The sequence below is a fragment of the Phalaenopsis equestris genome, unplaced genomic scaffold (genome assembly GCF_001263595.1).
Source record: "Phalaenopsis equestris unplaced genomic scaffold, ASM126359v1 Scaffold000873, whole genome shotgun sequence".
NCBI lineage: Eukaryota > Viridiplantae > Streptophyta > Magnoliopsida > Asparagales > Orchidaceae > Phalaenopsis > Phalaenopsis equestris.
The window spans coordinates 1,509,548-1,527,675 of NW_018165313.1; the positions used below are offsets into that span (position 1 = coordinate 1,509,548).

At 32.3% G+C, this 18,128-nt stretch overlaps 1 protein-coding gene across 1 annotated transcript; it reads right to left on the reverse strand.

Moving 5' to 3' along the window:
- Positions 1 to 3,402: 3,402 nt before the first annotated feature.
- Positions 3,403 to 13,537, reverse strand: LOC110032030 (putative methylesterase 11, chloroplastic). Its single transcript, XM_020735533.1, has 5 exons — positions 12,836 to 13,537; positions 9,910 to 10,146; positions 4,932 to 5,075; positions 3,960 to 4,091; positions 3,403 to 3,884 (listed from the first exon to the last, which is right to left on the reverse strand). The coding sequence occupies exons 1-5, from the start codon at positions 13,202 to 13,204 to the stop codon at positions 3,579 to 3,581; spliced, it is 1,188 nt and encodes a 395-aa protein (XP_020591192.1). The 5' UTR covers positions 13,205 to 13,537; the 3' UTR covers positions 3,403 to 3,578.
- Positions 13,538 to 18,128: the final 4,591 nt, after the last annotated feature.

Consider the following 18,128-nt stretch of genomic DNA (forward strand, 5'->3'; position numbering starts at 1 on the left):
CCTAGGATATGATGCAAGGAATTTATTTCAATCTCCAAAAATGTGTTTTGAAATATATTGTAATCAAGCATACACACTTAGGTATTATGATTGTGATAGAATATTCAAGTACTTTTATTGATTATGAACAAGCGATGGATATGCTTTTATGAATTTAAAGGAGTTGTCCAAAAGATAGTTTAAAGTATAATCAAATACTCATGTAGGAACATGTCTTAGATTTTCTTCATTGATTGAATAAAGATTTGGAAGAAAAAATAACTTATTGGGATTGAAAAATTTTCAAACATACAAAATGTTTTTTCTAAGATTTGTAGGAAATGAAGGGCTTTTATCACCATACAAATAGTTTTTGCAGAGATTCGAAGAGAGGAAAGATGTAAGCGGGTTATTCATGTTCGCTTTTAATTTCTAAAAAGTTTGTTTTTTACCCATATTTATGAATGAAGATGTTCACCATTTGTATGTGTGTGCACGCACGCACGCGTGCGCGTGAAATTATATTGTTTCCAAACATAACCCTTTAACAACATCCTTATGTTACAATTCTCTTCATCCGGTTTCTGTGATTTACAATGATACTTTTGGCCTAATATCTTGTAGCTTGATTGTCAGTCACTTTCATGATAATCACTACAGTGCATGTTGGGTTTTATTCCCAAGAGAAGAAGTTGAGATTGCTCTCTCCTTTCAATAGTTGGTACAATCTTATTCAATCCCAATATAATACTTGTATAATATTTCTTTGCATTGACCATGTTCATGTGTTTCAATTCAGTCCTCAGAACTTACCTGAAAATCATGATTTATTTCATCAATGTTCATGGGTATACATAATACAATAAAATGAGGTTGTTAAATGAAAACAAATGTTTTTTATTAGAAAGAGCTTATACTCTCGTGGTCATGGGCTTTGTTTACATCATTATGGGATTAAACTCATTTTAGAACTAAATTTAACTGTTTGAGATCCATCCTATTATCCTAAGCGCGCCAACTCAGATTCAAGCATATATGAAAGGGTAGGCTCCTCTCAAATTCAAGCATGTATGATACGACAGGCCTAGGGCTGTCAAAATGGCTCGTCGTTCGCGAACAACTCGTGTTTGGCTCATTAAAAAGCTCGTGTTCAGCTTGTTCGCAAAGTTAACGAGCTGAACACGAGTAAAGATTTGTTCGTTCGTGTTCGGCTCGAAATACTACTTATCAATTTTATATATATATATATATATATAAAAGATTTATAATGAATTAATAGTATTAATGAAGAAAATAGAATAAAAAATATTAAATTAGATTCAAATGATGTTTTAAATCTTGCCCAATCTATAGCATTTTATGGCTATTTGATTAGGGTTGTCAAAATGACTATTTGTTCGTGAATGGTTCGTGTTAGGCTCGCTAAGCAAATGAGCCGAATATGAACACATTTTTTCAGCTTGATAAGAAAATAAGTCTAACATGAACACATTTTTGGAGCTTGAAATATAAAAGAGTCGAACACGAGCTTAGGTTAGGCTCGCTTACACCCCTAGACAGACCTCCTCTCAAATTCAAGCATGTATGATAGGATAAGATTGTTCGAGATATTGTTATGATTATTTATAAAACAGAACAAATTATTGTAATTGTTTGTAAGGTCTAATGAAATTTTTTGGCTAAAAAAATAAAAAAAAAGAAAAAAAACTTCCCATCCTTACAAAACATGTTTTGACATGTAAAAAAGTATTGAGTCTTAAAAGAATAGAATCCATATAGATTGCTTAGAAAAATATTAAATATCTATTGATAGAATATTTACTATAATCATTGTTCAAGTGAAAGTTAAGGGGTCATTTGGGATCGTTTTTATTTTTAATTTTATTTTATTTATATTCTATTTTAAAATAAATATGTTTGTTAGTGCTGTCTATTTTTAAAAACAATAAAAAATATATAAATTTTATTTTGATTATTTTAAAAATAAATTAATTTATTTATAAAAAAAACATTTTAAAAGCTCATCAAATAAATATTTTTTTTTTAAAATAAGAATAAAATAAAAAATGATCCCAAATAAAATCTATGTAGATAGAGTGTGATATAACATTTTTACATTATCATTTATTGCAATTGTTTTATTTATTTTTATTTATTTTTTTTATTTACAAATGTTATCTCTATGTTACTTTCTAGTTGGTTCTCATAAGAGTGCAGCTTGAAAATCTTTATAGTCCCATCAAATTTGGTATGTTATAAATTGAATCTAATTTTACAATCCTATTTATTTTATGCTTTAAATATACAATTTATAATATTTTTCAATTTAAAAAGTATTCGAGATCATAAATGAAATAACATTTCAAAATTATCTAAATTATTGAGCCAAAAATCTCCATTAATTTGGTGGTGTCTTTTTTTAGTTGCATTTCAATATTATTTCATAAATTTTATAAAATAATAGGGTGAGTTAAATTAAACAAACCTTTAAATAAGCAGTAAATAAGTATTTTTATTTAAATAATTATTAAACAATAAATTAATTCTTAGACAAAAGTAAGCATTCAATTTGGTCCATCGTCAGATTCTTCTTTTATGACTATGACCAATGTGTATTTCCTTACAAACTTAGAGATTAAGGGTCTGTTTGGGGCAGTTTGTGCGTTTCAGGATAAGCAGCTTATCTTGAAACGCGGCCCACATACCGGCCGACATACCGGCCGCGGGGGTCGACCCGCGGCCTGCGTTTAGTGTAAAAACTTAAGCGTAATTTCGGATAAGCTGCCAAAACGCGCGAACCAAACGGCTACCTTAAACGGACCCTAAATCCAACTAAAAACTATCATCGTCCCAATCATTAATGGCTTTGCTTAACAAATCTCTAATGCACTAAATTTGAGTTACAAAGAAAAACCATATGCATACAGAAATTATTTAATTTATAAAAAAATAACTTTTAGTTATTTTAGTGAGAGAATATATAAGTAACAATAATACAACAATAACAACAACAAAGCCTTAAACCCACTACATGGGGTCGACTACATAAATCCTTTTTCTTCATTGTATAAGTAACAATAATGATCACAAAATTTTCATTAGTAGAAAGAAAATTGTCTTAAAAAATATACTCTTGTTCACTACTAAAATAACTCAAAATATACATTAATTATACTAGAATCAAAAAATAATTTCGTACTTACCACATAATTCCTATGTATTTACGTATATAGACCACCTAAATTTCAATTTCTGCATACATGCCTCCTCACCTATGCATGAAAAAAAGGTGCATTTCACTTTTAAAAAGTTAAAATGGTGGTATAATGATAAAAAATAAAGGTTAGGTGTTAGATATGTAAATACATAAGAATTGAGTGTAATGTATGTAAATGCCCCAAAGGGTTTAACAGTAGGAATATTTTTTTAGCTGACAAAGAAGAAATGCAAAAGACAGAACTCTTCCATTATGTCAATAAATATCTCAACAAACATACTGTTGGACGTGTAAAGGGTAAAAAACTGATTCTCTATATGTTTATCTACACTTACAGCATCCTTCTGAAAACTTTATAGGAACTCTGTAAATCATAGATTTATCACTCATCATTGTTGGTTTGTTGAGTTAAAGCATTAGGAATGTTTGCAATCTCTACCAACAACTTGTGCAGAGCCTGAGGCTTTGAAAAGAATGGAGAATGATCCGATCCCTTCAGGCGAAAAATCTTCTCCGGCGGGTCAGATTCACACATGATCTGTTGCAGGGGAAGCGAAATTGCATTGTCTTCAGCAGTCTCGATATAAAATCTCCTGACCGAACCATAGTTCGTGCCGGTGAGCTCGAGTTTTTGCAAAACTGGAGCGAAAGGAATCGGTCTCAGGGAAACTGAAGCCAGAGCTACATCCTTTGAAAAGAACAGAAGATAGATTATAAAGATAAGAATTACAGTTGGAGAGGGAGGAGAAGAGAAGAATTTTACCTTATCAGGGCTTTGATTGAATAGCAGATCTTTCAAAAATGATTTATCCAGTTCGATAGCTGTAGGAGGTTGGTTTTTTCCATTTGCGTATAGAAATATTTGAGCTTGTCGCAAAAGATCACTGTTACCTTGCTGTTTGTAAGGAAATATATAAGTTATTTGAGTTCTAAAAAACTGAGTTTTAATTTATAGAGGGAAGGGCCAAAATAGTCCTCACTATTTATGTAATCACTTAGATCATAAAGTCAATAAAAATGTCAAATTGAGAGAAGATTTAAAATGGTCCATTGACTCCTTATAGGAGGTCATTTTAGTTTCAAAATGTATAAAAGTGACAATTTAGTACCTAGGCTCTTTTAAGGTGAGTTTGAGGCACTATGTCGCATTGCACTTTTTTGTGTTGGACAAAACTATATTTTGCCTGCTATTCAAAAAACTGTGGTGTTTTGCAACCTGACTTAGCTAAGTGTGGTGGTTGTCAGAAAGCTGTGATATCTTTTTGAAGAAAAAAATTATAATTGTCACCGCAATTTTTTGAAAAACAACTTCTTTTGCAGCAGCTTCACAGATGATAAGCTGCTTCTTCAAACAGTTGCAGCTGCCCCAAACAAACCCTTAATATGGCTTAAAATGACCCATAGTGAGGACTATTTTAGCTACACTTAGAAGAGTTTGGGGACTAATTTAGCCCTTGTATAAATTTTGTAACTAAAATGACAACAAATAAATAGCTATACTCTTGCCTGATTAGTCTCCAAACTTCCTTAATGGGGACTAAAATAGTCATCTATTTAAAGAATATGAAGACTTCAACTTAGATCGAGTAAATCTAGAAACTAAATTAACATTTTTATAGACTCTGAGACTACAATGGCCCCGACAAAGAGTTAGTCGCCATCATGAAAGATAGAAATGTGCATAAATCATATAAATAGTTGATTTTTTTTTTGTTTGATTAAGATTAATTGAGACCTGATGAGAGAACATATCAAGAGTATTTTGCCCATCTTTCAGCATAGCTGCAGCTAGAAAAACAGCTTTAGCAATCTTAGTTGGGAGAGCTTCCATGGCGTAAGATATGCAAGCGCCGCCGAAATCATGGCCGACCAATATCACCTGCCAAAAACCCATCACAAATGATATAAGAATCAAAGTAAGGCTCATTTTTCAAAATCCAATTTCAGAATTTATGCTTCACATCTGAAATATACAGTAGAGATCTGCAAAAGTTGTAATTATTACATATGCCACCCATAAATAGGAGTGTAAACAAGCCGAGCCATGTTCGGCTCGTTTTGAAATACAATTGTTCGTGTTCGACTCGTTTGTTTAGCGAATCGAACACGAGCTATTCGCAAATGAGCATTTTGACATACAATCACACAGCCATAGGATATTAAGGGTAGAGGCAATATTTAAATCTTATTATTTATATTAAAATATTCATTTAAATAGAATTTAATATATTTTTATTCTATTATTTTAATTAATAATTTTAATTGATTATAAAGCTTTATAGCCTTGTGGTCAATAAAATTATTTTAAAATAATACTCATCAATTATGTATGTATGCATATATATATATATATATATATATATATAATATTTTTTTGTATTTTTTTTAGGTTTGTAGTGCTACTAATAATAATAGTAATAACAATCAAATTTAGGCTATAACATTAATGTAAATGACCTCATATCAATACAAGGAGTGGCCCACAAAAGTAGTCATCAACATCTGCAAAACTCTCAAAGAATATGCATGCAACCCAACATGCATATAAAAGTTTACGAAAATTAAAATTTACTTGTAATACTCAATACTCAGATATTTTTTCATGCCTCGCAGATCCAATTTACAACCAATGAAAAACTTAAAATATGGAACTTTTCATAAATTTCCAAGATCTATTGAAATACGATCATCCATCGTGCATGCATAACAAGTTTTAAATTTTAAAATTTATTGTTCTAACCAATATCAAAAAGTATCCATAAGTTCCTAATTTAACCTATGAATAGCAAAAATTGATTGATAAAGCTAGCAAAACATGATATGTGAGAAACTACTCACAACCCATAAATGTTGTGACCATCTTCGGAATTCAAATATATCATAAGATCATTAGGAATGGATGTATAATTTTCAAAGTTAATTGTTAGAGTTCATTGAATCTCTATCATGCAAATCACATAAGTTATTGTAAATCACGCAAATGATATGAAAAAAGTAATTTAAAGTCTGGAATGCTAATATTTATCCTAAGGATTAGTAATTAAGAATTATAACCTTGTTCTATATGATTAGATAAATAATAAAGATGATGAAGAAAAGACAAATCACACGGTTATGCCATGCTTTAAAGGACAAACAACCACATTGACCAAACTATAAAACTCGTATCTGTGTAACTCCACCGTCATTAACAAATTTATTATAAATTTACGAGTCAAGGGAGAAAGAATCAAAAATAATATCAAATCTAATTCAGTTGGTAGAACTAACTTTGTTGATTAACTTTCACTTGCAATAACACACCAAATCACTAATAAATTAGAGCATGTCCAACAAATTTGTTTCAATAATTTTAACTTTTTTGTGAAAAAACAAATGGCATTCTTCAACTAGTACTTAAAATTAACGATTCATTAAGAAAATATCTCAAATTTTTGCTTCCCATTGAATGTATATATATAGTTTTGATCCTCCCAATTGTTAAGTTGTCATCATATAGGACCATCACCTATCTTTGTTTTAGTAATATCTTTTGTTTATTTATTTTTATTAACTCACTTAACAAGCTCTATTATTAGTCAACATTGCCACAAAAACATATGCATTAAGACCAATTTAGTGCAGCTTAGGATTACTAATGAAACATAGAATGGATGCATACTAAAAATACACTAAAAAAAAAAAAAACAGCAATCAGTTTAACAAGTCCCAACTTACATAAAAATAAATCTGAAACTCCACTAACCCACAAGCTATCAATTTCACATTATAAAAATGAAATCCAACACACCTTACATTCAGCAAAATGTCAATGCGCACATGAAAAAAAAAATAGCAACCAAATAAATTGAAGATTGAACAATGATAGAATTCACCCAAATGAGGAACAAGCCCTAACATCAGTACAAGGAGACTCACCTCCACAAATAGTTGTTAGCATTTATGAAGCACTTGAAGTATACACATCCAACTAACATACACGTGAATTGAAAAAAAACCAAGGGGCCGTTTGGGATCACTTTTGTTTTTTATTTTCTATTGTTTGCTCTTATTTTGTTTTCTTTTATGTTTTGATTTGAAATAAAACATATTTAGCTATTTCATTAAAATATGACTGTTTTTAAAAATACTTAAGACACCTAAAACTTATTTTGAGTTTTTTTAAAAAATGTTAATATGCTTTTAGATACAAAATAAAAACATATAAAAAATACACCAAACAAACATGCTTTTAAAAACAATATAAATAAGAAATTTGATCTCAAATACACCCTAAAATTCTCACAATATTCAATTCATTTTACATGTCTCAAGGATCCAAAATATAGATTCTAAGGAACCCAAAATAATAAACTAATCAAAATTTATCAAAATCTATTCAATAAAATATGTTTTAATTCATCCTTCATGAATCTCGACAAACATAGCAAATTTCTAAACTTAAAAGATCTTATTCCAACCATTTCCAATCAACAAGCTCCCAATTAAATCCATTCATCACAATAGCGATTCATAAAGCCAACAAGCCGTGATACAAGATAAATCACAATCCCATCAAACAAGAAGCGACTAGAACAAGGAAACAAGGTAAAACCAAGTATGGAAAATTTTAACGAAGGGATTTTCCAATAACCATATGTTTATATCAAGAATCAATGCTGAATTTATATCTTTTGTATTGTTTTGGAAGATGTTTAAAACAAATATATTAAACTTGCTTGGTGAATGCTTTTTTACAGATGATATTAGTATAATTTGTGAGTCATCCACTGAACCAATGAAAACTAGAATAATGAAAACATGTTTAAAAAATATTAAGACCACATAATCGGTAGATTAAGGACTAAATACATAATCTATACTTTTTGTAGGCATGATATCAACAATTATAATTCAATATTATTCGAAAACAAATATAGATATAGATGATGTAAGTTAAGGTTGAATGATTAAAATAGAGAAGTGCCTAAAGAGTTCAAGTGTAATATCACAGAATTTTAAAGTATATTTTAGATAATCAGAAATAGGTTATCGATGTCATATGAGTCTGAATCTTGAGCTGCAAATAAGTCATTGATGTCTAAATTGAGTGTAACAAAATGAGAATGTTAAAATAAAAATGTACAAAATTATGAAGGATTATTTAAGGAATAGTTATTAGAGAAAATGATGAGGTCATATTTATTAAAGCCAAAGTGAATGAAAAAGATTTAAGTGATTTAGACCGATGCAAAAAAAATGAAATAAAAAAAGACATCAATTAGACAGAATTGATAAAAATATTGTCAAGGGATCGGAAAAGAAATGGTGTATGCCTAAGATTACATGAATATTCGTTGTTCACAATTATGTGTAAATAATAGGCCACGATTAACATTCAATAGAAGCAACTGAAAGATGTGATTCATAAAGTTGATTTAAAAAATGGGATAAGGCAAAGAAAGAAGAAGATTTTAATTATAACATTATGGTTTGAAGAATACAAATCAAAAAGTTAGTGATAAGAATCAAATTTTATTACTTGTATGAGAACTTAGTTGATGCTATTTTGGTGATTGTTGGAGTTAAATGCAATGAGTACCAACCATTGGATTCATTTGGTTGTACTTCGAATCCTAACAATGAATTATTTTTCCTTATGAACCAGATGATGATAGCTATGTTGACTTAGAAACATTGTGATGACTGATGAGGCTGTTGGAGTTAGATGCCATTTTGTTTTGCATGTAGTATAACAAGTTCAATGGTGCATTTTTTTCAACATTTTTTTCAGGGAAAAGATGAACGGGTCCTTCTTACTACTCATAAAAGTAAAGGAAGATTTAACATACATACCACACAATTCCTATGCATTTACAAATTAAAACCTAAACTTCAACTTTTACATTTCTCCCGTCTTGCCTATACATGAAAAGGTGTATTTAACATTTAAAATTTAGAAGTGGTATTTTTTATGTGATAAAAAATATTTAGGTGGAATAATGTAAATAAGTAAAGGTTAGGGTTAGAAATGTAGATAAATAGGAATTGAGAGGTATGTACGTAAATGCCCCAAAATTACAAAAAAAGAAACAAGGATCTAAAGAAAAAACAATGCCAAAACCTGAAGAAAGGAGAAATAGAACAAAACTTAAATGGTAAGCTCTCATGGTATTTCCGCTAGTGGATTCTTCTCCAAATTTTTTTTAACTCTGAATGCCATTTCCATTTAGATTTGTTGATCCAAATGCAGGCAAGAATGATGATTTTAAACCTAAGGACCTCAATTTTCTTGTCAGATAAGCAAGCATCTAGCATTTCTTTCAATCCAAATAATAGAAATGAAAGGGGAACAAGAAAACATCTCAGATTTGATCCTTTTACTAAACATGTTGAAAACATAACATAAATTTAACTTTGTAAAACATGCACATAACCAACTCGAAACGAGAATCAATCAAGTTGTGTCAGGGTGTCTACACAATAATAAATGGATATATTGTCCTAACTTGTATTCACCAACCAGCAAAATAAAAAACTACAGGTACTGATAGATAAAAACCTTAATAAACTTGGTGCAAAATAATGACCCAACTGAGAATAAAGCATCACTGTCATGACATGAATAGTCATCTTAATGTTAAAACAAAATCAAGGCATTAAAACCAATCACATAAATTACATTACTAAATAAGCAAGATAATTAAGCTTAACAGAGACGAAATAAACCAAACCTTGTCTGTATCGCCGAGGTTTTCAAGGAAACTTGTCAATGGTTTTACATATTGGGAAAGACTTGTAATTTTGTTTGGGTCAAAAGAATGAATCCCAGAACCAGTAAGGTCTATTGCATTGACTTTGAATCCAGCATCCTGCAGTAACGCTATAGTTTTGTACCAACACCATGCCCCAAAGCCACCTCCATGAACCAGAACAAAATGGCTAGTTTCTAAATCTTCTATTTTTGCTTTCTGTATAAGGGAGAAAACAAATTCCACAAAACTGAGAAAATCATATTTAAAACAAGAACATAAACTATTTTGAAAGAAATTTAACATACATCAAATGTAGAAATGCCAATCTCATGAGGGTTTGCCAATCTACTGAGTGCAAAGAACATGATTACAAAAGAAAAGGAATCTTTAAAAAAAGTTATGCATGTCATCATCAGTAGCCTTAGCTTAAATAAGTTTAGTTGGCTTTATGATTCACCTTTTTTTTTTTTAAATTTTAACTGATAGATGATTCATTAACTCTATTTGGCTAGTTATTCTGTAAAATTCCTAGCTATTTTACCATTTCACTACCCTTTAAATTCCTAAATGGTAAGAACTGTGAGATCATTGGACCTAGTCCCACAACAAATACATGAAAACCCAATGTTAAGTGGTTGGCCTTCTCCCATATTCTTAAAAGCTTTTGGGTTAAAAATAGGTCAGACCACCAGTATATCGAACTAAACATTAGTTCTCACTAGGTCCATACACAATAATAAGCAGTAGCCAAGTTCAGGTTTGGCTAGTATTGAGTAGTTCATGCAATTTGTAGTTCCATAGGTCTTTTTTGTCCTCTAACATAGTTAGAAAAGGTTTATAAGCGGTTGACTTCAATGGTTCCATATGGTTGAGTGGGCACCTCAAGTATGATATATAGTGATGTCGAAAAAAACTTTCATTTGAGAGGATCCATGGTTGATTTGGCGAGCTCACATGTTTGAAAGGTCATTAAGACACATGAGAACATTGAATCAAGTCCCACAACGTATAGGTGAAAAAACCTTGGTGAAGAAATACCAACTAGTTAGCCCCCTTCAATAGGCTCAATCTTTGAGTTGATAACCAATTTAACCGCAAGCATAACAAAACTAATTTTAATGCCCATTTGACACATACTCCTTAAAACTAAATATTCAACATGAATCATATATATCAACTATATTAATTCATCTTTTATCCCCATATTAACCTAACAAGCCTATTTTTTGTTCTATTTTCTTCAATAGTTACGATTCTCACCATCTATCTAATATAATCATCTCTTTAAGCTTATCAAACATCCTACTTAACATCCTCCATGATATATCTAATTGCACAATACTCCTAACTCCATGGCTAACTTCCACTTCAATCACCCTTTCTAAAAACGATCTCCTCATCTATATCAATAATATTTTGTAAATCAAATAAAAAAAAATTAAATTTATCAAACCAACATATTAATTGATTGTCCACCACTAATGAGTGGTAAGTCAAAAACACAAAAAATGTACTATTTTAGATGGTTATGTTGCAATTTGTAATAGCAAGGGGCAAAATAACATTTTATAAAAAAATGTAACTCTATTAGATAGGATTGTTGAAATTAATGAGAAAATTGTTAGACTTATGTTAGACGTAAAACTAAAAGTACAATTTAGTTATTTATTAGTTATTATCGTGAAGTATAAATAGGACTTAATATGTTTAGGGTTAGATCATGTGAATGTTGCCTTGCATCTTAGGGCTAGTGTTTGGGAGAAAATCTCCCACCTCTTTATGTATTCGGGATTTTACCATTTTGATTTAGTATCGGTGGAATAAAATCTATCCTTCATAATTTCTATAGAAACTATCCCGTTCCTATCAAAAACATATATCAAAGCCGCACTAATTCTTGAACATTTTTAATAAAAATGTGCAGAAGATTGTAGATGCTCAATTCTTGCAACTCGGTAAACACATTTTCATTTCAGGGTAATTGAAACACTCACATGTCTTTGGAAGGCTAAAAGAATTCCACATAAACTGCTACTTATTGTTCAGCAAAGACACAATTTTGCATAAATCATCCTTTTTTTAAAGGACTGATGTTATTACCACACAATTAAGTGGAAAAATTCAAAGCAATTATTATATGAGTAATGTAAACATATAATATTTCATGGTCAGAAAGGGCTCTGCAAATTTCAAAAAAAACAAAAAGGGAGGCTCTTAATGAATGGATAAGGTCATAGCAAATATACCAAATCTGGTAAGAACCATTCCAACTATTATTCTAAAATGGCAATGCAACAAAGCCAGGTCAAAACCATACTTGATAAAGTTCTTCAGTGAAGTTTAAAAAAATAATAATAAATATGACCATCAAAGTTTAATGATAGACACTTTCAACTCCATATAAAAACTCTTCACTTCAAAACTATTTATGCAACAAGTTAAGATCTACCCGCAACTTCAACTCTCCTAACATGATGAACATTTTTTTCTTAAAATTCATAACTTTACACCCCCCATCCCACCTATCTTTCTTTCTTTCTTTCTTTCTTTGTTCTTCTAAGATATTCATCAAGAACATTGAGAAAAAGGAGCAGAAACTCCTTTTTCCTGCTTAAAAATTGGATTTTTCGCTCAATTTATAAACCCAAGTTCCCAACTTTAGATTTTGAATTCTCTCAAATTGTGCTGATAGGTTACTGCAAACTCACCACCATCCCAGATGTGCAAACCACTTTGAACGGCTGATTCCTAATCCAATAAAACCAAATTGATATAAAAAACAAATTTATGCATTCAATACAGAAACAGATACATCAAATAGTTAAAAGCCGAATTCCATAGAAAGTAAAAATCGCCCAACAATCCATCCAAAATCAAACAAAAATCCCCATTTACAGTAACTCACCTGATTCACAAGCTGCTGCGGCGCAACAACAGGGTCGGCGATGGACCTCGGCCTGGAGCTCGAACTCCTCGGCAACCCACCCTGTTGCTTCTTCGTCCCCAAACCTGGATACCTCAGCGAAGTGGACCTGTCGAAACCGATCGCCGCTTCTCCGCCGCCGTTCTGCTGCTGCTGCAATAGCAGCAGAGCCGCCGCCTCTTGAATCAGAGACTCCTCCGCCGACCTCATCGCCCTCCCTTTCTCCCATCTCCTGCTCGATCCTACCGTCGCCGTAAAAATGGCATCTTGCTGAGCGCCGGGCTTCTTTCGCCGCACAGCCGGACGCTTGGGAGACTCCGGTTCATGGAAGCATGACAATATACCTCCCATTGAGACGAACAGAGAGAGGGAGATGGAGATTCGTTTTCTAGGGATTGGGAAAGAAGCCTCCTTTATTGGTTTAGAAAGGAATAGAAAGGCGCCGGAAAAAAAAAATGTTTTTTTTTTTTTCTTTTTTAATGATTCCTGCGGGTCAAAGCTTTGCTTCTGGTTTGATTGCGGGACGTTTGGGTTTATTTTGACGGGAAATCAGAGGAGGGGGATGATGGAGAAGTGCAGACAAGCTCGAGGCTTCCAAGAAGGCAGGCAAGGGTACTGCGAAGAGTATGCACTGTGCAGCAACTTGGACGGGGTGTGTGAAGTATGTTTCATGTTAGTTAGGTCTTGTTTAACAAGACAGTTAAATTTTACTTAGTTATATTGAATGTGAACATGTGGATTCATTTTCATTTTGATAATACAATGTTTTCTGAAATTGCTTCAATATAACAATATTTTTTCGTCGTTTTAGATCGCAGACGTTGGTGTTCATTTCTTAAACATGTCTTTTAAAAGAACTTCATTCGACGTCAAACCTCCTTGAAAAGAGGCCTTAATTATTTTAGAAATTTCATCTTATATGCTCCCTGATAAGAAAAAAATATTAAAGAAATGTATTTGCTATTTATTTTCTCATGAAAAATATAAGGGAATTAGTTTGAAATTATAATTCTCCTATATCATGTTTATTTAAAGCCCGTTGCGATCCACATTGATATAAAAATAAATTTTATGTATGATTTGATTCATGTTCTAATTTTCTCATCCTGGTTATATGCCAATAAGATTTGAATATTGTGTGATTATAGATCAACTAATATATATATATATATATATATATATATAATTTGAATATTATTCAAATAATGTTTGAATATAATTCAAAGATAAATTAATATAAGCTTGAATAAATTTTGATTGTAGTTTGAGCATAGAATTATAATGCAATAGACTAAAACATTAATACATCAAGTAAGTGCAATTAAAACAACTAATTATGAGAGATATAGTACAATAAATATAACAAACAATGCAATTCAATTGTCAAAATAAGAACAATGTTACTTCTTCCAATATAAATTATACATTCAAAAGGAATGTAAAATGGAATTAATAAGAAAAATAGATTCACACAAATAATTAATATATTATCGCAATAATAAAAAGGCCTATGAATCAAGATTATTATGAAATAAATCTACATATAAAAAGTTCTTAATAATTTATTTATAATCTAGTATAACTCAAAAAAAAAATCTCTAAAATTAGTTAAAAAAAAGTGTTACATGATATACACCGCAATTGCCATTGTAAACAATACATAAAACAATCATCAAACTATGATTCAAAATGCAATGGTTAAAAAGCTTTTCCAAATATATTCTACTTATTTAATGAATTGCTTAAACTATTTAATTTAAAAAAAAAATTAAATGTATGGCTCTACTATATTCTTGAAAACTTTATTGCGAAGAAAAAATTCTTCTCTTCTATCAAATAAACTAATTGCCCGTGTAAATTTCAGAAGCACTTACAAACGCACACATTAGTTGCCTGTAAGATTTGCATATCTAATTGTTAGACCGCTTAGTATCATAACTTCATAGGAACTAAGATCACATAGATAATCTAGTGAACTTTACTCTAGTTCATTAGAAAATATATGAGTTACTCATCACTTTTTGACTTAAAATTTTCTTCTACCTAATTACATACATAAATGACAGAACAAACCGCTTAAAGGAGTTATTTTCTTTACTTATATAAAAATATAGATTATTGATGGATAGAAAGAACCAAATGATTCATTTCCCTCAACTATGCCAGATACATAGATCTTGTGCTCTTTTATAAGAAAATATAGAGAATCAAGATCTACAAAATAAATTTATTAAGAAAAAATTATACTTACAATCACATTATTTTATCGGAGTATTCAATTATGGGAACCATGTGCACATCCATTGTCAACTCTTATTATCTTATTTTAAGCCTTATTGATTGTGCAATGCTCTTTTATGCAATGACAAGAGGTGAGTTGACATCCCTTACCTTCTAAATATTTTATTAAACTAGTTACAATGGTCGGGTCAGCACAATGTTTGAAGTGTGGAACTTAATGCTCTTAATGTTTATCATCCATCAAAATTAGACTTCCACACACAAACTTTTATATTTTAATTCATGATACTTTGACTTAGTAAATTTGTAAATGTAAATGCCCCTATAATAAATATCATTTTTAAAGAAAATTTGATAAATTATTATGATAAAATTTATTCATGTATTATGGTATTCATATTTTTTTTTCTATGAAATGACAAACTATCGTAATATAAAAATTAAAAAACTAATCATGCATATAAATTGGTAGTCCCATTTTAAAAATATAAAAATAATGAAGAAAAATCACTCAAATTTTATGTATTTACCTATCTAGACTATTAGATCTAAATCTGTCCCGTAGAGACGACCAAGGAATAGAATGTCGGAGATAAAAAAAAAGTAAATTTGCCTCGGTCTCTGTGTGCGATGTTTTATCTTTCGTGGAGTTTTTTATAAACAAGTATGTTGGGGGGGGGGGGGGGGCCGGGAGCCTATGTGTGTGCCTTCTGACTTTCTCCTTCAGGCTCTTAGATCTCCTCTATCATTGGTTTGTTTTCATTTAATCCTCGTTGCTCATATTCTATAGTAAAAATTGCGTAATCTTTATTCATGAAATTGACCCTTTATTTATAGGAAAGGGTCTACACGTTATTACATATTGTGCCACTACGGAACATAGGTACGGTGGGTTTACTTTAGTCCATGCTTGAACTCGAGTCATGTAGTTGTGAGATACGGTCATCTGGCCTTTCAGACGGCTGATTGGAGAGTCGGGAGGTTGTGTGGTCGAATGACGCTAAACCTGCCAATCATCTGTCAGGAGGCCAGGTCTTTGGCCCTAAGGGGACCATCTCTCTTTTCCTATCCCTTTGGCTTTGGTGGCCCAATCCTTCGCATGGTTTCAGGCTCCAATGAACCAGCCATGGGGTGCCAAAAGTTTTTAGTGGTGCTGCAGAACCTGATGCAGTTTGAAGAGAGACTGTTGAGGCTTATTGACCGTCTTTGAGGGCCTTAGTTCACCATTTGACTGAGATGGAGGTGATTCTGGCCTGCCACAATCGAGATCTACAAGTCAGACCAGAGGAGATGCACGGGGAGGCAGCTGCTCTTCTTTGTAAGTTTGATTGGATTTGGGATAATTGTCTTATCATGAAGGTCAGTTCTAAGGCCGAATGAGTGAACCAGTTCAAATTTATGACCAGATTTTGTTTGGGAGGTTGATTATAATGGGCTCAATTCTGGCTGAGGCGGCTGAAGATTAGTATGTGAAGTATTTTTTGTCAAACTATATATTAATGTAATCATGTTTTTTTGTGATAAATAAAACATTTATTTTATTTTTCGTAAATTTGGATGTATGTGCTGGACAATACGTCTACCTCAGTCCCTGTGTGCGATGTATTATCTTTCGTGGAGTTTTTTATAAACGAGTATGGGGGTGGGGTGGGGGGTGGGAGCCTAAGTGTATGCCTTTCGCAAAGGTAAATAATTGGGAGTCGAATATGTTGCTCCGCTTTATTTGTCGCCCATGAGAAGAAGCGATTTTCCTTCTCATAGCTCCAGAGCGAAAATTTAGAATTCCTCTGACGGCCGATTCACCACAATTGACCAGTCGATCGATTGTCGCTCTGGCTTTCCTCCTAAAACTTTCCCTTTTTGCGCTCTTAGAGGATGTCTGGTCGTCGACGTTTGGACAGTCGTTGTGGTAATTGGAGCGTCCCAAGTTACCTAAGAAGGTTTGCTGATACCATTTGAAAAGTGTGTGAGGCCTTCCATCTTCAATTGATGGTCCTAGAGTTCACTAAAATTAAGTGGGTTGCGGCCACGGAATGAGCGAAGGTCTTGGCTAGGTTGGCCAAGGAGGCGGACATGCTAGCTGAAGTGGTTGTGACGTCCGCTAGCTGAAGAGCCTATGTGTGTGCCTTCTGACTTTCTCCTTCAGGCTCTTAGATCTCCTCTATCATTGGTTTGTTTTCATTTAATCCTCGTTGCTCATATTCTATAGTAAAAATTGTGTAATCTTTATTCATGAAATTGACCCTTTATTTATAGGAAAGGGTCTACACGTTATTACATATTGTGCCACTACGGAACATAGGTACGGTGGGTTTACTTTAGTCCATGCTTGAACTCGAGTCATGTAGTTGTGAGATACGGTCATCTGGCCTTTCAGATGGCTGATTGGAGAGTTTAGGGTTGTTGTGTGGCCGAATGACGCTAAACCTGCCAATCATCTGTCAGGAGGTCAGGTCTTTGGCCCTAAGGGGACCATCTCTCTTTTCCTATCCCTTTGGCTTTGGTGGCCCAATCCTTCGCATGGTTTCAGGCTCCAATGAACCAGTCATGGGGTGCCAAAAGTTTTTAGTGGTGCTGCAGAACCTGATGCAGTTTGAAGAGAGACTGTTGAGGCTTATTGACCGTCTTTGAGGGCCTTAGTTCACCATTTGACTGAGATGGAGGTGATTCTGGCCTGCCACAATCGAGATCTACAAGTCAGACCAGAGGAGATGCACGGGGAGGCAGCTGCTCTTCTTTGTAAGTTTGATGGGATTTGGGATAATTGTCTTATCATGAAGGTCAGTTCTAAGGCCGAATGAGTAAACCAGTTCAAATTTATGACCAGATTTTGTTTGGGAGGTTGATTATAAGGGGCTCAATTCTGGCTGAGGTGGTTGAAGATTAGTATGTGAAGTATTTTTTGTCAAACTATATATTAATGTAATCATGTTTTTTTGTGATAAATAAAACATTTATTTTATTTTTCGTAAATTTGGATGTATGTGTTGGACAATACGTCTGTCTCGGTCCCTGTGTGCGATGTATTATCTTT

Excerpts from the sequence above, each read along its gene's own strand:
- LOC110032030 (XM_020735533.1), bottom strand. The coding sequence starts at position 13,204 with ATGGGAGGTATATTGTCATGCTTCCATGAACCGGAGTCTCCCAAGCGT. Across the intron at positions 10,147-12,835 it reads CGCAGCAGCTTGTGAATCAG|AAAGCAAAAATAGAAGATTT; the intron begins GTGAGTTACTGT and ends TCCCTTATACAG. Across the intron at positions 4,092-4,931 it reads TTGATATGTTCTCTCATCAG|CAAGGTAACAGTGATCTTTT; the intron begins GTCTCAATTAAT and ends CCTTACAAACAG.